General features: G+C 41.2%; 1 protein-coding gene across 1 annotated transcript; it reads right to left on the bottom strand.

The window, feature by feature from the left end:
- Window positions 1–14,615: 14,615 nt before the first annotated feature.
- On the bottom strand, window positions 14,616–15,572 carry LOC128122372 (olfactory receptor 2T29-like). The gene has a single exon (XM_052757887.1). It carries the CDS (start codon window positions 15,570–15,572, stop codon window positions 14,616–14,618), a length of 957 nt encoding a protein of 318 aa, XP_052613847.1.
- Between the last annotated feature and the right edge of the window lie 11,456 nt (window positions 15,573–27,028).

Here is a 27,028-nt window from a genome sequence, read left to right as displayed (position 1 = left end):
CAGTGGGAAGTCTCACCCTTTCCTGGTCTCTGCCACTCCAAGATCATCTCCTCACAGGGTCCACCATTGGCTCTAACTTCAGCAGGAGGCAGAGGATTCAGCAGTCACTGCTGGTTGCCAGGCCAGGCTGTGGCAGCAGCATCTCTATGGACTGTCAGCCACTTCTTCATGGAGTCTGAGAAGTAGAGAGAAGACAGCCATGACATTTCCCTGATAGTCGCCCTGCTCCATGTGTACAGCCTGCCTCTATGTTTGATACAAATATATGTGTGTGTGTGTGTGTGTGTGTGTGTGTGTGTGTGTGTGTGTGTGTATGTAGGTATGCATGTTCAATGACACATTAACTTTGGTTGCATTAAACAAGGTAAGTGTCCATCTGTGCTGGGAAAATAGTACATATATGAATTAAATTTGAAGGTTTTAACAGGTACAACAGAGTGAGAAACAGCAGCAGACAGAATGTAGCCAGCTTTTCTGACAAGGCTCAGTGATCATCTCTTCCTCATGTATTTCTCAAAGAGAGGAGATTGTTAAAGTTTTTTTTTTTTTATTTCTGACTAGTAGATATTGCATTTTGATAGCTCTTAGCAACAGAAAGGAAATGAAATTTCCTCTTTCTGAGATGTTATCAATACTTAAAGGGAGGGGCTGCTGAGACAACAATCACAAGTCTCTGGATCATTTTATCTATGTCAAGATTCTAAAAACAAAAACACAAAACAAACCCGAAACCGAAGTCCTTAAAGGGCCATGATCTGCCAAGCTGCTGATGGAGCAGAGAACATGGCCAGCTTCTTGATACCTTCATATAAATGTCAGAAAAACCTATGGGAGGAGATGGACAGAGATACAGACTGACGAATAGACTGAGGGATAGGAAGACAAATGATGGATTTCCATTTTAAGCAGGCTTATTCATGAAAGTATACTTACACATGTTCTAAAACTTAAGCTTTCCTCATTCACCCTAAGGTTACCTGCTGACTTAATTCATATTTGTGGACACAGTGAGGAAAGACCAGGGAGTCTTCCACAGTCTATGAGATTCCCTGGCCAGGGTTTGCTGGGTGAGTGGAGGTCAGGGGCAGGTGAGGGGCTGGAGGTGTGCTGGGAATGTGGTGCACTCGGTTAAGTGGGGAACACTGGCATCAAGTCACCCAGAGAGCAGGGAGATCAGGAATGTGGCATCTGCACAAGGCACAGGACATAAATAAAATTAAGAATTTTTGACATTATTTAATGCCCCATTATTACCCACAATTAAAATTTAATACACAACAAAAAAGAAAATTTTGGAAAACTAATGCATTGTAATATGAACACCAAAAATACAGAAGGGAGGGTGGAGTATTGGAGATGCCTACTACAATCTTATCACTTGTGAGACTGGGGTAGGTGATCAGCAATGAAATGAAGGCAAGTGTTCTTTGTGTGTGTGTGTGTGTGTGTGTGTGTGTGTGTGTGTGTGTGTGTGTGTGTGTGTGTTTAACACATATTCCTTCAATGGTAACTTAGAAAAAAATCTCAGTAAGAATTGCTAAAGTGAGGCTTTAGGAAGATGCTGGCTATGGTAGTGCACTCCTTTAATCCAGCACTAGGGAAGTAGAGGCATGTAGATCTCTCAGTTCAAGGGCAGCCTGGTCTACAAAACAAGTTCTGGACAGCCAGGGCTCCAAAGAAAAACCCTGTCTCAAAACACCAAAAATGAGAGAAAAGTAGGTAGAATTTTTTTCTTTCACATAAAAACAGACAATAAATGATAAAACAAACCTCTTGAAGAACAAACAGTCTATCTAGGGTCCACCCTGTGCTGGGCGTTCTCTCCTCGACTCACCATCAGATGCAGATGCAGCCTGGGTCATATGAGCCAAGGGACAGTAGCTGGTTAAGTGCAGAAGGAACAGGAGGCAAGTGACATCATCCTTGGCTGGACCCTGCTCTCTCCTGGATATAGATTGTGTTAGTAATTCCCCTGTGGGACTTTAAAGAATGAAACTAAGTGAGCCAGGGATGGTGATAGAAACCTCTGCCACAGCCTCATTTACCCTTCAGTTTTGTTAAAGTGGAAAGTCATAGCCGGTATTAACCATAGCCTGGACTATCAGCATCATAATAGGAATCTGGTCTAACATGAGTCAGTTTTTGAATGTTCAGGCCCTTGTTCACTACGCAGAATTCTATTCCCTCCCATTTTCTTTCTGTCTGTCTCTGTCTCTGTCCCTGTCTCTCTGTGTTCATATGAACTGTCAGTAGTTTTTGTGACCTGTTACCTTTATAAGTGTGTAATCCAAAGCTTGGGTTCAGTTCCCCTTAGTAGTATGTTGCAGAGCAACCCTGAGGTCCATCCCTCATGGGCCATCTTGCCTTCTCCCCATCACGTCATCATTGTGTTCTGCTGTCCGTCACAAGCCATGTTCGTTGGAACTGCGTTCCGTTCAAATGTTCAGTTCAGTTGGTTTTCTTTAAATAATGACCTCAAAATTATAGAATGATCTACAGATACAATGGCTTAGATGAAAATGAGAATATTTATATTACCATTGTGGGACAAATGTCACACTTTAGAGAGTGACACCTTCCCTTAAACTGCACACATCTGTGAAGTGTAAACTGTGTAGTTGACGATGCGCAACAGGGAAGGAGATGGATCTACCTCAGCACTCTTGATCCTGCAGCCAAATTGCTCTGTACTTTTTCTGAGTGCTAAAGGATTCTGATCGTGTTCCCATGTCATGGTGGTATTCCCATTCCATCCTCTGGTCACACAGTGTCCTCTGCTCATCAGGCCACACTCCTGAGCTCAGCCCTCCCATGTTCCCAGGGCTTTAACCTGCAGATGGAGCAGGATCTTGACTCATTCCACACTTGGTTTGAGTGCAGGCCCTGAGTGGATTTGGCAGGGGAGGGGGAAGAAAACCGGTCTTTCCCTGTTGTTACTGGTCTGGGCTTTCTGCACCAACTGTAGGTGACAGAGGCTCTGTGGGACTCCAGGCTGTGTCCAGCCCCCAAGGCAGCTGACACAGCACTGTTAGGACACAGATGTCTTAGGTGTGCATGGTGTCAGGGCGTGACCACCAGTAGATTAGAGAGTCCAGCATCTAACACACATCGAGGGGCACATGCAGCTACCAAAGTGACAGCATTCCACCCCCAATGTCACCTTCCTGCCCTACAGATCATTGCTCCTGTGTGACCAAGGTCCTGTGTGAATTTCTCCAGCTTAAAATGTGAAGGCTTTTTAAAGTCCTGGAAAGTGATTCATGAGGACCCTTGTTGGAGAGAGAAAATAAAAATACCAGTGTCATCAAACAATCAAACCCTATGTAATTAAAAGTTATGAACCCATGCCACACAGTGGATGTGTCATAAAATACAACAAAAATAGTTCATGGAAATAAGGGAAGCTTATGCACAGTATGATCTGAGCACAAACACACAGAACTGACTGTTGTTCCTCGTGATGCCCTGGCAATGGGAAATGCTGTCCATGTCTGTGCATCTCACCTGCCTCCTTCTGAAGAGAGTTTTCTAGGAAGTCTTTCTTCCTTCACGTTCAAAGTGTTGTAAGGATCTCAGGGCTTTAGTGAGGCTCACCAGTGTCACATAGTTGTGTATCAGGTATGGGTTCAGGAGGGTCCATAGAAAGAAGACACACAGAGACAAATGAAATTTTAGCATTTTCCAGGTGCAGGGTGATCAGGCTATGGCTAACTGATTCTGTTTGTTAGCAAAGGACATTTTTATTTGTTTGTTTTTCTGTGTAATATCCATCTTTTGTGCCTTATATTTTATATTACCTTTACTGTCTCTTATTTTTTATTAAGAGATTTTCTATTCATTTTACATACCAACTACAGATTCCCCTATCCTCCCTCCTCCTTCCCTCCAGCCTTCGCCCGCAATCCTTCCCCCCATTTACACCTCCTCCAAGGCAAGATTTCCCATGGGGAGTCAGCAGAGCCTGGTACATTCAGTTGAGGCAGGTCAAAAACCCCTCCCTTCACCAAGCCTGCACAAAGTGTATCGCCATAGGCACTAGGCTCCAGAAATCCAGCTCATGCACTAGGGACAGGTCCCGATCCCACTGCCTGGGAGCCCCCTAAACAGTTCAAGCTAAACAACTGTCTTGTCTATCCAGAGAGCCTAGTTCATTACCAAGGGGCTCCACATCTATTGGTCCACAGTTCATGTGTTTCCACTAGTTTGGTTGTTGTCTCTGTACTTTTTCCCATCATGGTCTCCATGTCCCTCACTCATAGAATCCCTTTCCTCTTCAATTGATTTTACTCCTGAAGCTTGGCCTGGGACCCAACCTTGGATCTCTGCATGGGCTTCATTCAGTCACTGGATGAGGGCTCTATGATGACAGTTAGGGTATTCAGCCATCTGATAACCAGAGTAGGCCAATTCAGGCACCCTCTCGACTATTGCCAGTAGTCTATGGTGGGGTCATGCTTGTGGAGTCGTGGGAACTTCCTTAGTCCTCTATTTCTCCCTATTCCCATGATGTCTTCATTTATCATGGTATCTCTTTCCTTGCTCTCCCACTCTATTCCTGTTCCAGCTTAAACCTCCCATTCCCCTATGTTATCATCCCCAATCCCTTGCCCTCTATTACCCCCCACTCATCCCCAGTTTGCTCATGTAGATCTCATCTATCTCTTCTTCGCTGGACAATCCATGAGTCCTTCCTAGGGTCCTCCTTACTAGCTGGCCTCCATGTAGCTCTGGGTTGCAGTCTGGTTATCCTTTGCTTTACATCTGGTATTCACTTATGAATCAGGATATATCATGTTTGTCTTTCTGAGTCTGGGTTACCTCACTCAGGATTATATTTTCTAGTTCCGTCCATTTACCTGAAAATTTCATGATGTCATTGTTTTTCTCTGCTGAGTAGTACTCCATTGTGTGTATGTACCATATTTTCTTTATCCATTCTTCAGTTGAGGGCATCTAGGTTGTTTCCAGGTTCTGGCTATTACAAATAATGCTGCTATGAACATATTTGAGCATGTGTCCTTGTGGTATGATTGAGCATTCCTTGGGTATATGCCCAAGAGTTCTATAGCTGGGTCTTGAGGAAGATTGATTCCCAATTTTCTGAGAAAATGCCATTTGATTTCCAAAGTGGCTGTACAAGTTTGCATTCCCAGAACAGTGTAGGAGTGTTCCCCTTGCTCCACATCCTCTCCAACATAAGCTGTCTTCAGTGTTTTTGTTCTTAGCCTTTCTGACAGGCCTAAGATGGTATCTCAGAGTCATTTTTATTCGCATTTCCCTGATGACTAAAGATGTTGAGGAATTCCTTAAATGTCTTTTGGCAATTTGAGATTCTTCTGTTGAGAATTCTCTGTTTAGCTCTGTAGCCCATTTTTTTTTTTAAATTGGATTGTTAGGTATTTTGATGTCTAGTTTCGTGAGTTCTTTATATATTCTGGAGGCCATCTTTGGGTCAGATGTGGGGTTGGTGAAGATCTTTTCCTATTTTGTAGGCTGTCGTTTTGTCCTATTGTCTATGCCCTTTGCCCTACGAAAGCTTCTCAGTTTCAAGAGGTCCCATTTATTAATTGCTGCTCTCAGTGTCTGTTCTACTGGTGTTATATTCAGTAAGTGATCTCTAGTACCAATGCATTCCAGAGTACTTCCTACTTTCTCTTTTATCAGGTTCAGTGTAACTGGATTTATGTTGAGGTCTTGATCCACTTGGACTTGAGTTTTGTGCATGGCAATGGATATGGGTCTATTTGCAATCTTCTACATGCCAACATCCAGTTATGCAAGCACCATTTGTTAAAGATTCTTTCTTTTTTCCATGGTACAGTTTTGGCTTCTTTGTCAAAAATCAGATGTTCATATGTGTGCAGATTAATGTCAGGGTCTTCAATTCAATTCCATTGGTCCACATGTCGGTTTTCATGCCAGTACCAAGCTGTTTTTATTACTGTAGCTGTACGGTAGAGCCTGAAGTCAGGGATCATGATGCCTCCAGAGGTTGTATCATTATACCAGATTCTTTTAGCTATCCTGGGGTTTTTTTTCCATATGAAGTTGAGTATTGTTCTTTCCAAGTCTTTGAAGAATCGTGTTGGGATTTTGATGGGAATTGCATTGAATCTGTAGATTACTTTTGGTAAGATTGCCATTTTTACTATGTTAATCCTACCTATCTCTGAGCATGGGAGTCTTTTTATTTTCTGATATCTTCTTCAATTCTTTCTTCAGAGACTTAAAGTTCTTATTGAATAGGTTCTTCACTTGCTTAGTTAGAGTTATTCCAAGGTATTTTATATTATTTGTGGCTATTGTAAAAAGTGATGTTTCTCTGATTTCTTTCTCAGCCCTTTTATCATTTGTATATAGGAGGGCTACTGATTTTTTGAGTTACTCTTGTATCCAGCCACATTACTGAAGGAGTTTATCAGCTGTAGGAGTTCCCTGGTAGAATTTTTGGGGTCACTTATGTATACTATCATATCATCTGCAAATAGTGAAACTTTGAATTCTTCCTTTCCAATTTTTATCCTTTTGAACTCCTTTTGTTGTCTTATTGTTCTAGCTAGAACTTCAAGTACTATATTGAATAAATATGGGGAGAGTGGACAACCTTGTCTTGTTCCTGATTTTAGTGGAGTCGCTTTGAGTTTCTCCCCATTTAATTTGATGTTGGCTGTCAGCTTGCTGTAAATTGCCTTTATTATTTTTTGGTATGTTCCTTGTATTCCTGATCTCTCTAGGACCTTTATCATGAAGGGGTGTTGTATTTTGTCAAAGGCTTTTTACATCTAATGAGATGATAATGTGGGTTTTTTCTTTCCGTTTGTTTATGTGGTGCATTACATTGACAGATTTTCATATGTTGAACCATCCTTGCTTCCCTGGCATGATGCCTACTTGATCATGGTGTGTGGTGGTATTGTGTTCCCCAAAATATTGTGCACCCTAATAAACTTATCTGGGGTCAGAGAACAGGACAGCCACAATATTAAACATATAGGATAGGCATTGGTAGCACACACCTTTAATCCCAGCATTCCAGAGGCAGAAATCCCTCTGGATCTCTGTGAGTTCAAGGCCACATTGGAAACAGCCAGGCATGGTGACACATGCCTTTAATCCCAAGAAGTGAGCCTTTAATCCCAGGGAGTGATGGTAAAACCAGAAAGAGATATAAGGCGTGGAGACCAGAAACTAGAAGCATTTGGCTGGTTAAGCATTTGGCTGGTTAAGGTTTTAGCTGGTTAAGCATTTGGGCTTTAGAGAAGCAGTTCAGCTGAGATTCATTCTGGATGAGGACTCAGAGACTTCCAGTCTGAGGAAACAGGACAAGCTGAGGAACTGGTGAGGCTAGGTAGCTATGGTTTGTTCTGCTTCTCTGATCTTCCAGCATTCACCCCAATAACTGAGCTCAGGTTTGATTTTATTGATAAGACTCTTTAAGATTCCTGCTAAAATGGTGAATAAGTTTTTGATGTGGTCTTGGATTCAGTTTGCCAATATTTTATTGAGTATTTTTGCATCTATGGTCATGAGGGAAATTGGTCTGTGATTCTCTTTCTTTGTTGCATCTTTGTGTGGTTTGGGTATCAGGGTAATTGTGGCCTCATAAATAGAGTTTGGCAATGTTCCTTCTGTTTCTATCATGTGGAACAGTTTGAAGAGTATTGGAATTAGTTCTTCTTTGAAAATCTGGTAGAATTCTACACTGAAACCATCTGGTCCTGGGTTCTTTTTAGTTGGGAGACTTTTAATGACTGTCTGTATTTCCTTAGGGGTTATTGGTCTATTTAAATAGTTTATCTGGTCTTGATTTAACTTTGGTATGTGGTACCTATCCAGAAAATTGTCTTTTTCTTTCAGATTTTCCAATTATGTGGAGTACAGGCTTTTGAAGTATGACCAGATGATTCCTGGTTTTCCTCATTATCTGTTGTTATGTGTCCCTTTTCATTTCTGATTTTGTTGATTTGGATGCTCTTTCTCTGGCTTTTGGCTAATTTGGATAAGGGCTTGTCTATCTTGTTGATTTTTTTGAAAGAACCAACTCTTTGTTCATTGATTCTTTGTATTGTTCTCCTTGTTTCTATTTTATTGATTTCAGCCCACAATTTGATTATTTCCTGCGGTTGAGTTTTCCTGGGTGAGTTTGCTTCATTCTGTTCTAGAGTTTTCAGGTGTGCTGTTATGTCGCTAGTGTGAGATTTCTCCATCTTCTTTATGTGGGCATTTAGTGCTATGAATTTTCCTCTTAGCACTGATTTCATAGTGTCCCATAATTTTGGGTGTGTTGTACTTTCATTTTATTTGAATTCTAGGAAATCTTTAATTTCTTTCTTTATTTTTACCTTGACCCATTGGTGATTCATTTGGGCATTATTCAGTTTCCATGAGATTGTAGGCTTTCTGAAATTTTTGTTGTTGTTGAATCTAACTTTAAGCCATGGTGGTCTGATTTAAAAATACAGGAGGTTATTCCAAATTTTGTATCTGTTAAGATTTGCTCTGTGACCGAGCTTGTGGACAATTTTAGAGAAGGTTCCATGGGGTGCCGAGAAGAAGGTATTTTTGTGTGTGTGTTAGGGTGGAATGGTCTGTAGATATCTATTAAGTCCATTTGAGTCATAACTTCTGTTAGGTGCCTTATTTCTCTGTTATGTTTCAGTCTGGCAGATCTATCCAGTGGTGAGAGTGGGGTGTTGAAATCTCCCACTACTAGTGTGTGGGGTTTGATGTGTGATTTAAGCTTTAGTAATGCTTCTTTTACAAATGTGGGTCCCCTTGTATTTGGGGCATAAATGTTCAGAATTGCAACTTCATCTTGTTGGATTTTCCCTGTGATAAGTATGTAATGTCCTTCCCAATCTCTTTCAATTGATTTTAGTTTGAAGTCCATTTTATTAGATATTTGGGTAGCTACACCAGCTTGTTTCTTAAGTCCATTTGATTGGAAAGACTTTTCCCAGCCATTTACTCTGAGGTAGTGTCTGTCTTTAAAGTTGAGGTGTTTCTTGTATGCAGCAGAAGGATGGATCCTGTTTTTGTATCCATTCTGTCAGCCTGTGTCTTTTTATAGGCAAATTGAGACCATTGATATCAATGGATATTAATGACCAGTGATTCTTAATTCCTGTTATTTTTTTGTTGATAGTGTTGTGTGTTTCTCTTCTTTGGTATTTGTTGGTGTGGGATTATCTATTGCCTGTGTTTTCATGGGTGTATCTAAGTTTCTTAGGTTTGATTTTTTCCTTCTAGTGCTTTCTATAGGGCTGGATTTGTGGATAGGTATTGTTTTAATCTGATTTATCTTGGAATATTTTGTTTACTCCGTCAATGGCAATTGAGAGTTTTGCTGAATATAATAGTCTGGGTTGGCATCCATAGTCTCTTAGTGTCTGCATAACATCTAAGACCTTCTGGCTTTCAGTGTCTCCATTGAGGTCAGGTGTTATTCTGATGGGTCTACCTTTATATGTTACTTGGCCTTTTTCCTTTGCATCTCTTAATATTTTTTCTTTATTCTGTATGTTTAGTGGTTTGATTATTATGTGGTGAGGGGACTTTTTTTGGGGGGTGCGGGGGGATCCAGTCTATTTGGTGTTCTGTAAGCTTCTTGTACCTTCACAGGCATTTCCTTCTTTAGGTTGGGCAAGTTTTTATTCTATGGTTTTGTTGAATATATTTTCTGTCCCTCTGAGTTGGTATTCCTCTCCTTCTTCTATCCGTAGTATTCTTAGGTTTGGTCTTTTCATGGTGTCCCAATTTTCCTGGACATTTTGTGCTATGACTCTTTTGGCTTAGTGATTTCTTTGACTGATGAATCTATTTCCTCTATTGTATCTTCAATGCCAGAGATCCTTTCTTCCATCTCTTGCATTCTGTTGGTGATGTGTGCATCTGTAGTTCCTGTTCATTTACTCAGATTTCCCACTTTCAGCATTCCCTCAGTTTTGTCTTCTTTATTGCCTCTATTTCAGTTATCAAATCTTGGACTGTTTCATTCACCTGTTTAATTGCTTTTTCTTGGCTTTCTTTAAGGGATTTATTGATTTCTTTCAATTTTTTGTTTGTCTTCTCTTTGAATTCTTTAAGGGAAATTTTCATTTCCTCTTTAAGACCTCTGTCATCTTCTTCTTTTTTTTTTTTTTTTTTTTTTTTGGTTTTTCGAGACAGGGTTTCTCTGTGTAGCTTTGCGCCTCTCCTGGAACTCACTTGGTAGCCCAGGCTGGCCTTGAACTCACAGAGATCCGCCTGGCTCTGCCTCCCGAGTGCTGGGATTAAAGGCGTGCACCACCACTGCCCGGCCTCTGTCATCTTCTTAAAGTCATTTTTAAGGTCGATATCTTCTGCTTCTTCTGCTTTGGGATGTTCAGGTCTTGCTGATGTAGCACCACTAGGTTCTGATGGTGCCATATTGGTCTTTATGTTGTTGACTGTATTTTTGCACTGGCATTTACCCATCTCTTCCTCCACTCCATGTGAGTGGTGTCTGTGTCTGAGGGAGCCTCTTTTGGTCCAATTGATATTCTTATTCTAATGGGAGCTCTTGGTCTAATCCAGGCTCTTGGTCCAATCAGTGCTGGTGGATTCTTTTTCCCAGTGAGCAGATCTTAGTCTGATGGGCACCAGTGGACTCTGTCTTTTGTAGCAACTATTCCTAATCAGTGCAGGGTGGAACCTGTTTTCTTGGTGAAGGAGTAGGGGAGGAGGCAACTGGCGGGTCACTGGGGTTCCAGGGCTTTAGTGGAGGGGAATGGAATGTGCTTCTGGGGCATAGAGGCTAGGGACCTGGTCTGCCCAGTCTGGAGATAGGGTCTTACCTATTCCCAGTTGGTGCAGTGTGGGCTTATGACTCCGGTGGTCGCTGGTGTCACAGGGGGCTGTGTTCTTGGTGAGTGGGTGTAGAAAGAGACAGCTGTCCAGTCCCTGGCACTCCAATGGCTTGGTGAAGGGGCACAGAATGTGCTCCTTGGCCCTAGGTGTAAGAATGATAAACAGCACTGGTTACCAGCACTGGTTACTGCACAGAAAGGTCATGGTCATGACAAAACCAAGTATCAATATCAGAGCTTTATTAGGAGAAAAAGTGGTGGGGAGGGATTTAAGAGATCCAGGATTGGGGAAGGAACACATGCAGAGAGAGAGAGAGAGGAAGATGGAGGGGGGAAGAAAGAACAGAACAGAGAGAAGGGGTGGGGACTGAGTCAAGGCGCTTTAAGGCTCAGATGGGCTTACAGAGCTACAACACGTAAGCACAGATTGCGTGACCAAGTCGTGCATATGTAATCACCAGCGGACACTAATGACGTAAAACACAAGACCCTTGTCTAGCTCCTGAACTGTGCATGTGCAGTCAACAGCTGGAGCTCTGCAGATTCCCAACACTAGGGGCTAGGGACCTTGTCTGCCCAGTCCACAGATAGGGCCTTATCTGTTTCCAAATGGTGCAGGGTTGGCTTATGACTCCGGTTTTTACTGGTGTCGCAGGGGGCTGTTTTCTTGGCGAGGGATGGGGAAAGAGGCAGCTGGCCTGTCTGTGGGGCTCCAATGGCTTGGGGGAGGGACACAGAATGTGCCCCCAGGGCCTAGGGGCTAGAGACCTGGTGTGCCCAGTCAGGAGATGGAGTCTTACCTGTTCCCAGTCGGTGCAGGGTGGGCTTATGACTGGTTTTCACTGGTGTCTCAGGAGGCTGATTTCTTGGTGAGGGGGGTAGGGACCACTAGAATTTCTTGAAGGACTTACAATAGCCTCCTTCTACTGGACTCCTTTGTCCTTCACAGTGAGATATGAGAGGGATGAACCCAGGATGGTGTGGGTGCAGAACTGATGGTATTTTTAGGTGAAATTGTTAGATATAAGAAAGGAACAGTAGTGGCTGCTTCAGGAACGGAGCTGACATGTAATTACCCTTCAGAAATGAGGTTTGCTTTGAGAAAAGACTTTGAGACAGTGATTGATTCTGGAGGTGAAAGTACTACAAAGGAACGGTACATCACTTTAAACACAGCATTTCCCTTCCTGATTGTGACATGAATGATTGAGTTATGTCCACAATAACCTATGGAATTCTAGCTTCTCATGAATTTGGCTTCTTCTTTCTATCCTTAACCCCAATAATATTTGAAACATGGGGAAAAGATAGTTCTGTTAGGAAAGAAGTAAAAATGATACCATGTTGTCTGATTTCCTCTACAGAGTGGTTTTATATTTATCTCCCAAATACTCCATCTTATGTAATATTAATGTAACAAAACAAATCAAAATGTGACCTATAAATAGGAGTGACATACATTTAGAAACTGAAGAACAATCTTTCTTAAAATTAGAACTAGCCACTCCCTATGAAATTAAAATAATGTAATCAGACAGGCTGAAAGAAAGCAGACTTACAAGAAATTAAATTATTTAAAATATTCTAATCATCAAATAAAATAATTCATAAAGTACAAATAACTAAATGGCAGAGAGGAAACATACAGGAAGCCTTGTTGAAAGATGTTTATAGTTTTTATCAATTAAGAAACCCATTACTCTCATTTGCTACATTTACTTTCTTTTTTTTAAATTTATTTATTATATATGTAGTGTTCTGTTTGCATGTATCCCTGAAGGCCAGAAGAGGGAGCCAGATCTCATCACAGATGGTTGTGAGCTACCATATGGGTGCTGGGAATTGAACTCAGGACCTCTGGAAGAACAGCCAGTGTTCTTAACCTCTGAGCCATCGCTCCAGCCCCAATTTTCTTTACTGTATTCTAGACAATTTAACGTCAGGGATTACATTCCTTTAACATATCATATGTAAATATTGTGTCAGATACAGAGAGTGGGAAAAAATCAGTCCCAGTTCAGAATGGCTGCAGCAACTACCTCTCTCTCCTAAAGACTACTGCCCTGATTGTCCTGATTCCTAGGAATGAGCTTCTTCACTACAGGTCATAGGAGAACACATGGCCTCTTCATGCACTGACTGTGAAGCTTGGTCAACAGGGAACAACACACTAAAGTTCCCAGAGGACAAAACCATAGACTTGTTAAAGATTAACAAAACTAAACAAACAAAAACAAACAGACAACAATCAACTCTTTTTTTTGGGCCCAGCACACAGCTCCCAAATAAATCACACAGAGAGGCATATTCTTAATTATAAATGCCCAGCCTTAGCTTGACTTGTTTCTTGCCAACTTTCCTTAACTTTAAATTATCCCATCCACCTTTTGCCTCTGGGCTTTTCCCATTCTCTTACTTCTGTAAATCTTACCTTATTCCTATTCTGCGGCTGGCTGTGTAGCTGAGTGACTGGCCCCTGAGGTCCTCTTCCTTCCTCTCTGGCTCCTTCCTCTTCCTCCCAGAGTTCTCCTTCTGTATATTCTCTGTGCCTGCCAGTCCCACCTACCCTCTCTCCTGCCGCACTCTTGGCCATTTAGCTCTTTATTAGACCAGCAGGTGTTTTAGACAGGCACAGCAACAGAGCTTCACAGAGTTAAACAAATATAACATAAAAAGAACTAGCAGACCTTAAAATAATATTCCCTAAACAAACAAAAACAAAAATAAATTCTGCAAGATAGACAAACTGATTAAACACCCATGGAGTTCTTATGGAGTGTTAGAACATTCAGGTACAAAGCCAAATGACCCCAACTGTTCAGAGAACCTGTAGGAGTCATTCATTGCCAGCTTCAGTTTCTGAGCCAGCATCCCTGTATCTATCAGGTGAAATCTTTTGTAATGTATTGATTATCAGAATGGCTTACTCGTAGTAGAAGCTTTCCATGTCACCAGACAGAATCTGAGAGTCATAGCACAGATGTTCGCACTTTGCTACAACCTGAACCCCTGAAGTCTCCACAAGTGAAGTTGAAAATGCCTTGAGTTATGACTTATGACTTGTGTGTGCTTTGTAACTTTTCATGAAACTTTGGACCATGTCATTGGGGACAACCTGAGTCCATGTTCCTAGGCCATAGTCAGTCACATTAGGTTCAAGGATAAGCTATAACTCATTCCCTTGAAGTGAGAGGTCTGTTTGTTTTTTGAAGCATACATGAGTATATTTACAGGGTAATACAGCTATGCTGACAATTTAAAACACTCTGGTCCACTTGTACTACCCAGATTTTAATTTCTTTGGACCACTATATTTATTATATCATACAAGGGAGTTGAAGGGTAAAACTGTATCTTGCTTTTTGTTTTTATCATATTTGAAATATACATAAATTATCAAGAAAATAAGCATAATTTATTCAATATGCCATTTATCTTCATTCACTTCTTGTTAACAACTCTTCTTCCCACTTACTGTATTTTTAATCAGTTAAACACCTCATGACCATTTATTTCTCAATATACCATAACTTTGGTATGATAAGATTATTGTCACACAAAATTAAACAGCCACTATCAATTCATAAAATGTAACATTGAAAGGATGGAAATGAAGATGTTAAATGTACAAGAAGTATATCAATGAAGAAATTTACAGAATAGAGAAAGAATACTTCAAAAGGACTGACTATGCAATGAGACATGATAGGTGAGGAATAACATCAGCATGAGACATAGATCAACAGATGTGCAGACAAGGAGAAGAAACTTCATTTCAAATAACTTATTCTATTGTTTCTTGAAAAGGGGTTCCATTCCCAACAGTTTCTTCAGGGCCTCCATGACATTCTTATTCCTAAGACTGTAGATTAGTGGGTTCAGCAGAGGGGTGAGTATTGTGTAAAACACAGACACCACCATGTCCTTCTCAGGGGTGTGGAAGGAAGCAGGGAGCATGTAGGTATAGACAGCAGCACCATAGAAGAGGATGACCACAGTCATGTGGGAGGAACAGGTGACTAGGGCCTTCTTCCTGCCCTCTGCTGAGTTCATCCTGTGAACAGTGAGGAGGATGGATGAATAGGAGCTTGATATGACTGTCACAGGGATGAGAAGCATGAGCACACAGCACAGGTACATGAGGGTCTCATACAGCCGGGTGTCTGAACAGGAGAGCTTTGTCACAGCAGGGACCTCACAGAAAAAGTGATGGATCTCATGGGATCCACAGAATGGGAAGGTCATGGTGACAGGAGTGAGCATGAAGCCATCCATGGATCCCAGGAACCAACAGACAGACATCAGGAGGAGACACACTCTACGGTTCATGAGGACAGGATAACGGAGTGGATGGCAGATGGCCACATAGCGGTCATAAGACATAGCAGCCAAAAGGAAAAATTCTGAACCTCCTAGTGTCAGGTACAGGAACATCTGTATCCCACAGGCAGCAGCTGAGATCTTGTGGTTCCCAAGGACCTGATCCATGAGCATCTTGGGCACAGTGACAGAAATGTACATCATATCCATGAGGGACAACTGACTGATGAAAAAGTACATGGGTGTGTGGAGGCGTGTATCACAGTGTATCAGAAGGATCAGGAGGGCATTCCCAGACAAGGCCATCAGGAAAACCACAAATGTGACCACAGCAAGCAGAGCAGGGTGTTTGGATTGACTGAAGAATCCCACCAGGGTGAAATCTGACTGTCCAGTGTAGTTCCTCATCCAGATAATGATGTTCATGGGTGTCTCCTAGGCAACCAAGAATGCTTTGGGGTTAGTGGCTGCTTACTGATATGAGCACAAACCTAATGTACTAAGAAAGTGCCCTCGGCCTATAGATCTGTGAATTACAATCTACCTAAACTGAGCCATTTAAAAAAGCGAGAATTCACACCTGTGTTTCTAGCCATTACAACTCGGACAAAAGTTACCATGGTTCATGGTCATGATTTTTCTTGATGAAACAAACATACCGTCCTTTGTCAAAAAGTTCTTGAAATTTTCAGGGTAATTTTTTGCTACTAACAATAATACTGAATCACTAACCAAAAGAAACAAACTAAAAAACCAAATAAAATCCAATGCAAATAAGCAAACATATCAATACGAATGTTAATGAATGAAGTTATTCTTAAGAATCATTTTAAATTTGCTTTTAATATTAACACATTATGAGATGCACTCTCCATTTTCATATTCACTGAATAATGTGCATTTTAGAAAAATATGGTAAGAGATTATAATTGAAAAATGCATAGTCTCCATTTAATATTTAATTAGAAATTTCTTACATATGTATTTTGCTAGATAAATGCTCTTTCAATATACACTCACATAAACATAGTCATATGGAAATATAGATAGAGCAATACATAGAACATGCTTGCTCTTCTAATGCTGGTTACACTGAGATAATGTAAACTCTCACCCTTTTCTGGTCTGTTGCTCCCAGTTCATCTCCTCACAGGGTCCACCATTGGCTCTAACTTCAACAGGAGGCAGAGGATTCAGCAGTCACTGCTGGTTGCCAGGCCAGGCTGTGGCAGCAGCATCTCTGTGGACTGTCAGCCACTTCTTCATGGAATTTGAGAAGCAGAGAGAACACAGCCATGACATGTCCCTGATAGTCCCCCGGGTCCATGATCACAGCCGGCCTCTATGTTTGATGCAAATATATATGCATATATATATACATATATATATATATGTATATATATGTGTGTGTGTGTATTTCTCTCTGTCTGCGTGTATGTATGTATGTATGTATGTATGTATGTATGTATATATGTATGCATATTCAAGGACACATTAATTTTGATTGCATTAAACAAGGTTAGCGTTCTTCTGTGCTGGGAAAATAGTACATATGTGGACTAAATTTGAAGGTTTAAACAGGTACAACAGAGTGAGAAACAGCAGCAGACAGAAGGTAGCCAGCCTTTCTGACAAGGCTCAGTGAACACCTCTTCCAGAGTTACTACTCAAGGAGAGGAAATTTGTAAAAAATTTTTTCTGACTTGTAGATATTACATTTTGATAGTTCTTAGCAATAAAAAGGAAATGAAATCACCTCTTTCTGACATGTTACCAATAGTTAAAGGGAGGGGCAGCTGAGACAACAATCATGAGTCTCAGTATCATTTTAATCTATGTCAGAATTCTCAAAACAAAAACACAAAACACACCTGAAACTGAAGTCCTTAAAGGGACATGATCTGCCAAGCTGCTGATGGAGCAGAAATCATGGCCAGTTTCTTGATACCTTCATATAAATGTCAGAAAAATCTGAGAACTATGGGAGGAGAGAGATATGTACAGAGATACAGACTGACGAATGGACTGAGGGATAGGAAGACACATGATGGATTTCCATTTTAAGCAATCTTATTCATGAAAGGAACTTACATATGTTCTAAAATTTAAGCTTTCCTCATTCTCCTTAAGGTTACCTGCTGACTTAATTCATATTAGTGGACACAGTGAGGAAAGACCAGGGAGGCTGCCACAGTCTATGAGAATCCCTGGCCAGGGTTTGCTGGGTGAGTGGAGGTCAGGGGCAGGTGAGGGGCAGGAGGTGTGCTAGGAATGTGGTGCACTCGGTTAAGTGGGGAACACTGGCATCAAGTCACCCAGAGAGCAGGGAGATCAGGAATGTGGTGTCTGCACAAGGCACAGGACCAGCAGCTGACTTGCCATTACACATTCTGTGTGTTTGATTTCATGTGAACAGCTTGGTGCATGTTAACACTGGGTATTACTCACGGTGAAGGCAGAGAAATGACAAAGCATCCTCCCCAGCCAGCAGCATCCCTGAACCACCCTGTGCTTCCACAGGATGGTTCTCTTCCTTACAGTGGAGAAGCTCAGGGTCTCAGGGCATCTGCCTCACATCACACAATAACCCACAGCATGAATGCTTTACCTATGAGTAGGCACAGAGTGGGTATGGGGTTCCATGGGGACAACATTTTCCCAGAAAAATGTATAGTTTCTGTTTAGACCACCCACAGTCTCTTTTATATGATGAGACATAAATAAAATTAAGATTTTTGACATTGTTTAACCCTCCTATATTAGACACAATTGAAGTTAAGTAACAACAAAAAAGAAAATTTTGGAAAAACTAATGGATTGTAATATGAACACCAAAAATACAGAAGGAAGGGTGGGGTGTTGGCAGACTAGTACATCTTAATCACATGTGAGACTGGGATAGATAGTCAGCAATGAAATCAAGGCAATTTCGTGGGGTTTTTTGTTAGTTTCTTTGTTTGTTTGTTTGTGTGTGTGTGTGTGTGTGTGTGTGTGTGTGTGTGTGTGTGTGTGTGTGTGTGTGTTTAACACATATTCCTTCAACGGTAACTTAGAAAAAAATCTCAGTAAGAATTGCTAAAGTGAGGCTTTAGGAAGATGCTGGATGTGGTAGTGCACTTCTTTAAATCAGTATTAGGGAGGTAGAGGCATGTAGATCTCTCAATTCAAGGGCAGCCTGGTCCACAAAACAAGTTCTGGACAGCAAGGGCTACACAGAGAAACCCTGTCTCAAAACACCAAAAATGAGAGAAAAGTAGGCAGAATTTTTTTCTTTCACATAAAAACAGACAATAAATGATAAAACAAACTCCTTGAAGAACAAATAGACTGTCTAGGGTCCACCCTGTCTGGGCGTTCTCTCCTGTCAGGTCAACTCACCATCAGATGCAGATGCAGCCTGGGTCATTTGAGCCAAGGGACAGTAGCTGGTTAAGTGCAGAAGGAACAGGAGGCAAGTGACATCATCCTTGGCTGGACCCTGCTCATTCCTGGATAAAGACTGTATTAATAACTCCCTTGTGGGACTTTAAGGAAGAATGTAACTAGGTGAGCCAGGGATGTTGACAGAATCCTCTGCAACAGCCTCATTTACCTCATTTACCCTTCAGTTTTGTTAAAGTGGAAAGTCATAGCCAGTATTAACCATTGCCTGGACTATCAGGAATCTGGTCTATCATGAGTCAGTTATTGAATGTTCAGGCCCTTGTTCACTACGCAGAATTCTATTCCCTCCCATTTTCTTTCTGTCTGTTTCTGTCTCTGTCCCTGTCTCTCTGTGTTCATATGAACTGTCAGTAGTTTTTGTGACGTGTTACCTTTATAAGTGTGTAATTGAAAGCTTGGGTTCAGTTCCCCTTAGTAGTATGTTGCAGAGCAACCCTGAGGACCATCCCTCATGGGCCATCTTGCCTTCTCCCCATCACGTCATCATTGTGTTCTGCTGTCCGTCAGAAGCCATGTTCGTTGGAACTGCGTTCCGTTCAAATGTTCAGTTCAGTTTGTTTCACTTTGAACAGTGACATGAAAGTTATAGAATGATCTACAGATACAAATGGCTTAGATGAAAATGAGAATATTTATATTACCATTGTGGGACCAAAGTCACACTTTAGAAAGTGACACCTTCCCTTAAACTGCACACATCTGTGAAGTGTAAAATGTGTAGTTGACGATGCACCAGAAGATGGATCCACCTCAGCACTCTTGATCCTGCAGCCGAATTGCTCTGTACTTTTTCTGAAAGCTAAAGTTTTCTGATAGTGTTCTCATGTCATGGTGGTGTTCCCATTCCATCCTCTGGTCACACAGTGTCCTCTGTTCATCAGGCCACACTCCTGAGCTCAGCCCTCCCATCTTCACAGGCTTTAACCTGCAGATGGAGGAGAGTCTTGACTCATTGCACACTTGGTTTGAGTGCAGGCCCTGAGTGGACTTCAGCAGGGGAGGGGGAAGAAAGAAGGACTTTACCTGTTGTTACTGGTCTGGGCTATTCGCATCAACTGTAGGTGACAGAGGCTCTGTGGGACTCCAGACTGTGTCCAGCCCCCAAGGCAGCTGACTCAGCATTGTTAGGACACAGATGTCTTAGGTGTGCATGGTGTCAGGGCATGACCACCATAACACACATTGAGGGGCACATGCAGCTACCAAAGTGACAGCATTCCACCCCAGTGTCACCTGCCTGCCCTACAGATCATTGGTCCTGTTTGACCAAGGTCCTGTGTGAATTTCTCCAGCTTAAAATGTGAAGGCTTTTTAAAGTCCTGGAAAGTGACTCATGAGGACCTTTGTTGGAGAAAGGAAATAAAAATACCAGTGTCATCAAACAATCAAATCCTATGTAATTAAAAGTTATGAACCCGTGCCACACAGTGAATGTGTCATAAAATACAACAAAACAATTCATGGAAACAAGGGAAGCTTATGCATAGTATGATCTGAGCACAAACACACAGAACTGAATGTTGTTCCTTATGATGCCCTGGCAATGGGAAATGCTGTCCCTGTCTGTGCATCTCACCTGCCTCCTTCTAAGAGAGTTTGCTAGGAAGTCTTTCTTCCTTCATGTTCAAAGTGTCGTAAGGATCTCAGGGCTTTATTGAGACTCACAAGTGTCACATAGTTGTATAGCAGGTGTGGGTTCAGGAGCGGCCATGGAAAGAAGACACATAGAGACAGATGAAATTTTAGCATTTTCCAGGTGCAGAGTGATCAGGCTATGGCTAACTGACCCTGTTTTTTAGCAAAGGACTTTTTATTTGTTTGTTTTTCTGTGTAATATCCATCTTTTGTGCCTTATTTTTTATATTACCTTTACTGTCTCTTATTTTTTTTATTAAGAGATTTTCTATTCATTTTATATACCAACTACAGTTTCCCTATCCTCCCTCCTCCTTCCCTCCAGCCTTCGCCCGCAATCCTTCCCCCCATTCACACCTCCTCCAAGGCAAGATTTCCCATGGGGAGTCAGCAGAGCCTGGTACATTCAGTTGAGGCAGGTCTCCCTGTCTTTACCAAGGCTGCACAAAGTGTATCACCATAGGCCCCAGGCTCCAAAAAGCCAGCTCATGCATGAGGGACAGGTCTCGATCCCACTGCCTGGGAGTCCCCTAAACAGTTCAAGTTAAAGAACTGTCTTGTCTATCCAGAGGGCCTAGTTAATTACCAAGAGGGCTCCACATCTATTGATCCACACTTTGTTTGTTTCCACTAGTTTGGCTAGTTGTCCCTGTACTTTTTCCCATCATGGTCTCCATGTCCCTTGCTCATAGAATCCCTGTCCTCTCTAATTGATTGGACTCCTGGAGCTTGGCCTGGGACCCAACCTTGGATCTCTGCATGGGCTTCATTCAGTCACTGGATGAGGGCTCTATGATGACAGTTAGGGTATTCAGCCATTTGATAACCACAGTAGGCCAATTCAGGCACCCTCTCGACTATTGCCAGTAGTCTATGGTGGGGTCATGCTTGTGGAGTCATGGGAACTTCCCTAGTACTCTGTTTCTCCCTATTCCCATGATGTCTTCATTTATCATGGTATCTCTTTCCTTGCTCTCCCACTCTATTCCTGTTCCAGCTCAAAACTCCCATTCTCCTATGTTCTCCTCCCCGTCCCTTGCCCTCTATTACCTCCCAATCAAACCCTGTTTGCTCATGTAGATCTCATCTATCTCTCCTTCGCTGGGCGATCCATGAATCCTTCCTAGGGTCCTCCTTACTACTTGGGCTGCCTAGAGCTCTGGGTTGCAGTCTGGTTATCCTTTGCTTTACATCTGGTATTCACTTATGAATCAGGACATACCATGTTTGTCCTTCTGAGTCTGGGTTACCTCACTCAGGATATTTTCTAGTTCCATCCATTTACCTGTAAATTTCATGATGTCATTGTTTTTCTCTGCTGAGTAGTACTCCATTGTATATATGTACCACATTTTCTTTATTCATTCTTCAATTGAGGGCATCTAAGTTGTTTCCAGGTTCTGGCTATTACAAATAATGCTGTTATGAAAATATTTGAGCATGTGTCCTCGTGGTATAATTGACATTCCTTGGGTATATGCCCAAGAGTGGTATAGCTGGGTCTTGAGGAAGATTGATTCCCAATTTTCTGAGAAACTGCCATACTGATTTCCAAAGTGGCTGTACAAGTTTGCATTCCCACCAACTGTGTAGGAGTGATCCCCTTGCTCCACATCCTCTCCAACATAATGTCTTCAGTGTTTTTGTTTTTAGCCATTCTGACAGGTGTAAGATGGTATCTCAGAGTCATTTTGATTTGCATTTCCCTCATATCTAAGGATGTTGAGAAATTCCTTAAATGTCTTCAGCCATTTGAGATTCTTCTGTTGAGAATTCTCTGTTTAGCTCTGTAGCCCATTTTTTTAAATTGGATTGTTAGGTATTTTGATGTCTAGTTTCATGAGTTGTTTATATATAGTCTGGAGACCATCCTTCAGTCAGAAGTGGGGTTGGTGAAGATCTTTTCCTATTTTGTAGGCTGTCATTTTGTCTTATTGACTATGCCCTTTGCCCTACGAAAGCTTCTCAGTTTCAAGAGGTCCCATTTATTAATTGCTGCTCTCAGTGTCTGTTCTACTGGTGTTATATTCAGTAAGTGATCTCTGGTGCCAATGCATTCAGGACTACTTCCTACTTTCTCTTCAATCAGGTTAAGTGTAACTGGATTTATGTTGAGGTCTTGATCCACTTGAACTTGAGTTTTGTACATGGCAATAGATATGGGTGTATTTGCAATCTTCTACATGCCAACATCCAGTTATGCAAGCACCATTTGTTGAAGATTCTTTCTTTTTTCCATGGTACAGTTTTGGCTTCTTTGTCAAAAATCAGATGTTCATACGTGTGCAGATTAATGTCAGGGTCTTCAATTCGATTCCATTGGTCCACATGTCAGTTTTTATGCCAGTACCAAGCTGTTTTTATTACTGTAGCTGTAACATAGAGTCTGAAGTCAGGGATCATGATGCCTGCAGAGGTTGCATCATTATGCCAGATTCTTTTAGCTATCCTGGGGTTTTTTTTTCCATATGAAGTTGAGTATTGTTCTTTCCAAGTCTTTGAAGAATCGTGTTGGGATTTTGATGGGAATTGCATTGAATCTGTAGATTGATTTAGGTAAGATTGACATGTTTACTATGTTAATCCTACCTATCCATGAGCATGGGAGATCTTTCTATTTTCTGATATCTTCTTCAATTTCTTTCTTCAGAGACTTAAAGTTTTTTCAAACAGGCCTTCCCTTGCTTAGTTAGAGTTACTCCAAGGTATTTTATATTATTTGTGGCTATTGTAAATGGTGATGTTTCTCTGATTTCTTTCTCAGCCCTTTTATCATTTGTATATAGGAGGGCTAGTGATTTTTTTTTTTTAGTTAATTTTGTATCCAGCCACATTACTGAAGGAGTTTGTCAGCTGTTGGAGTTCCCTGGTAGAATTTTGGGGCTCACTTATGTATACTATCATATCATCTGCAAATAGTGAAACTTGGAATTCTTCCTTTCCAATTTCTATCCTTTTGAACTCCTTTTGTTTTCTTAATGCTCTAGCTAGAACTAAAGTACTATATTGAATAAATATGGGGAGAGAGGACAGCCTTGTCTTGTTCCTGTTTTTAGTGGAGTCACTTTGAGTTTATCTCCATTTAATTTGATGTTGGCTGTCAGCCTGCTGTAAATTGCCTTTATTATGTTTAGGTATGTTCCTTGTATTCCTGATCTCTCTAGGACCTTTATCATGAAGGGGTGTTGGATTTTGTAGAAGGCTTTTTCAGCATCTAATGAGATGATAATATGGTTTTTTTCTTTCAATTTGTTTATGTTGTGTATTACATTGACATATTTTCGTATGTTGAACCATCCTTGCTTCCCTGGGATGATGCCTACTTGATCATGGTGGATAATTTTTTTGACGTGTTCTTGGATTCGGTTTGCCAATATTTTATTGAGTATTTTTGCATCTATGGTCATGAGGGAAATTGGTCTGTGATTCTCTTTCTTTGTTGCATCTTTGTGTGATTTGGGTATCAGGGTAATTGTAGCCTCATAAATAGAGTTTGTCAATGTTCCTTCTGTTTCTATCATGTGGAACAGTTTGAAGAGTATTGGAATTAGTTCTTCTTTGAAAATCTGGTAGAATTCTACACTGAAACCATGTGGTCCTGGGTTCTTTTTAGTTGAGAGACTTTTAATGACTGTATTTCCTTAGGGGTTATTGGTCTATTTTAATAGTTTATCTGGTCTTGATTTAACTTTGGTATGTGGTACCTATCCAGAAAATTGTCTTTTTCTTTCAGATTTTCCAATTATGTGGAGTACAGGCTTTTGAAGTATGACCAGATGATTCCTGGTTTTCCTCATTATCTGTTGTTATGTGTCCCTTTTCATTTCTGATTTTGTTGATTTGGATGCTCTTTCTCTGGCTTTTGGCTAATTTGGATAAGGGCTTGTCTATCTTGTTGATTTTTTTGAAAGAACCAACTCTTTGTTCATTGATTCTTTGTATTGTTCTCCTTGTTTCTATTTTATTGATTTCAGCCCACAATTTGATTATTTCCTGCAGTTGAGTTTTCCTGGGTGAGTTTGCTTCATTCTGTTCTAGAGTTTTCAGGTGTGCTGTTATGTCGCTAGTGTGAGATTTCTCCATCTTCTTTATGTGGGCATTTAGTGCTATGAATTTTCCTCTTAGCACTGATTTCATAGTGTCCCATAATTTTGGGTGTGTTGTACTTTCATTTTATTTGAATTCTAGGAAATCTTTAATTTCTTTCTTTATTTTTACCTTGACCCATTGGTGATTCATTTGGGCATTATTCAGTTTCCATGAGATTGTAGGCTTTCTGAAATTTTTGTTGTTGTTGAATCTAACTTTAAGCCATGGTGGTCTGATTTAAAAATACAGGAGGTTATTCCAAATTTTGTATCTGTTAAGATTTGCTCTGTGACCGAGCTTGTGGACAATTTTAGAGAAGGTTCTATGGGGTGCCGAGAAGAAGGTATTTTTCTGTGTGTGTTAGGGTGGAATGGTCTGTAGATATCTATTAAGTCCATTGGAGTCATAACTTCTGTTAGGTGCCTTATTTCTCTGTTATGTTTCAGTCTGGCAGATCTATCCAGTGGTGAGAGTGGGGTGTTGAAATCTCCCACTACTAGTGTGTGGGGTTTGATGTGTGATTTAAACTTTAGTAATGCTTCTTTTACAAATGTGGGTCCCCTTGTATTTGGGGCATAAATGTTCAGAATTGAGACTTCATCTTGTTGGATTTTCCCTGTGATAAGTATATAATGTCCTTCTGATCTCTTTCAATTGATTTTAGTTTGAAGTCCATTTTATTAGGGTAGCTACACCAGCTTGTTTCTTAAGTCCATTTGATTGGAAAGACTTTTCCCAGCCTTTTACTCTGAGGTAGTGTCTGTCTTTAAAGTTGAGGTGTTTCTTGTATGCAGCAGAAGGATGGATCCTGTTTTTGTATCCATTCTGTCAGCCTGTGTCTTTTTATAGGCGAATTGAGACCATTGATATCAATGGATATTAATGACCAGTGGTTGTTAATTCCTGTTATCTTTTGTTGATAGTGTTGTGAGTTTCTCTTCTTTGGTATTTGTTGGTGTGGGATTATCTATTTCCTGTGTTTTCATGGGTGTATCTAAGTTTCTTAGGTTTGATTTTTTTCCTTCTAGTGCTTTCTGTAGGACTGATTGGTGGATAAGTATTGTTTAAATCCGGTTTTTATCATGGAATATTTTGTTTACTCCGTCAATGGCAATTGAGAGTTTTGCTGGATATAATAGTCTGGGTTGGCATCCATGGTCTCTTAGTGTCTGCATAACATCTATCCAGGACCTTCTGGCTTTCAGTGTCTCCATTGAGAGGTCAGGTGTTATTCTGATGGGTCTGCCTTTATATGTTACTTGGCCTTTTTCCTTTCCATCTCTTAATATTTTTGCTTTATTCTGTGAGTTTAGTGGTATGATTATTATGTGGCAAGGGGACTTTTTTTTGGGTGGGTATCCAATCTGTTTCATGTTCTGTAAGCTTCTTCTACCTTCATAGGCATTTCCTTCTCTAGGTTGGGAAAGTTTTCCTCTATGGTTGTTGAATATATTTTCTGTCCCTCTGAGTTGGTATTCCTCTCCTTCTTCTATCCCCAGTATTCTTAGGTTTGGTCTTTTCATGGTGTCCCAATTTTCCTGGACATTTTGTGCTATGACTCTTTTGGCTTAGTGTTTTCTTTGACTGATGAATCTATTTCCTCTATTTTATTTTCAATGCCAGAGATCCTTTCTTCCATCTCTTGCATTCTGTTGGTGATGTGTGCATCTGTAGTTCCTGTTCATTTACTCAGATTTCCCACTTCCAGCATTCCCTCAGTTTGTGTCTTCTTTATTGCCTCTATTTCAGTTATGAAATCTTGTACTGTTTCATTCACCTTTTTTTTTTTTTTTTTTTTTTTTTTTTTTTTTGGTTTTTCGAGACAGGGTTTCTCTGTGTAGCTTTGCGCCGTTCCTGGAACTCACTTGGTAGCCCAGGCTGGCCTCGAACTCACAGAGATCCGCCTGGCTCTGCCTCCCGAGTGCTGGGATTAAAGGCGTGCGCCACCACCGCCCGGCTTCATTCACCTTTTTAATTGCTTTTTCTTGGCTTTCTTTAAGGGATTTATTGATTTCTTCCAATTTTTTGTTTGTCATTTCTTTGAATTCTTTAAGGGAAATTTTCATTTCCTCTTTAAAGGCCTCTGTCATCTTCTTAAAGACATTTTTAAGGTCGATATCTTCTGCTTCTTCTGCTTTGGGATGTTCAGGTCTTACCGATGTAGCACCACTAGGTTCTGATGGTGCCATATTGGTCTTTATGTTGTTGACTGTATTTTTGCACTGGTGTTTACCCATCTCTTCCTCCATTCCATGCAAGTGGTGTCTGTGTCTGAGGGAGCCTCTTTTGGTTCAATTGATATTCTTGGTCTAATGGGAGCTCTTGGTCTAATCCAAGCTCTATGTCCAATCGGTGCTTGTGGATTCTTTTTCCCAGTGAGCAGATCTTAGTCTGATGGGCACCAGTGGACTCTGTCTCAAGGAGCAGCTATTCCTAATTAGTGCAGGGTGGGCCTGTTTTCTTGGTGAGGGAGTAGGGGAGGAGGCAACTGGCGGGTCACTGGGGCTCCAGGGCTTTAGTGGAGGGGAATGGAATGTGCTTCTGGGGCATAGAGGCCAGGGACCTGGTCTGCCCAGTCTGGAGATAGGGTCTTACCTGTTCCCAGTTGGTGCAGTGTGGGCTTATGACTCCGGTGGTCACTGGTGTCACAGGGGGCTGTGTTCTTGGTGAGGGGTTGGGGAAAGAGACAGCTGTCCAGTCCCTGGCACTCCAAT

The sequence above is a fragment of the Peromyscus californicus genome, unplaced genomic scaffold, assembly GCF_007827085.1.
Source record: "Peromyscus californicus insignis strain IS unplaced genomic scaffold, ASM782708v3 Scaffold_3__1_contigs__length_106647218, whole genome shotgun sequence".
Taxonomy (NCBI): domain Eukaryota; kingdom Metazoa; phylum Chordata; class Mammalia; order Rodentia; family Cricetidae; genus Peromyscus; species Peromyscus californicus.
The sequence above is the reverse complement of the archived record's forward strand: the minus strand, read 5'-3'. Positions and strand labels throughout refer to the sequence as shown.

Excerpts from the sequence above, each read along its gene's own strand:
- LOC128122372 (XM_052757887.1), bottom strand. The coding sequence starts at position 15,572 with ATGAACATCATTATCTGGATGAGGAACTACACTGGACAGTCAGATTTC.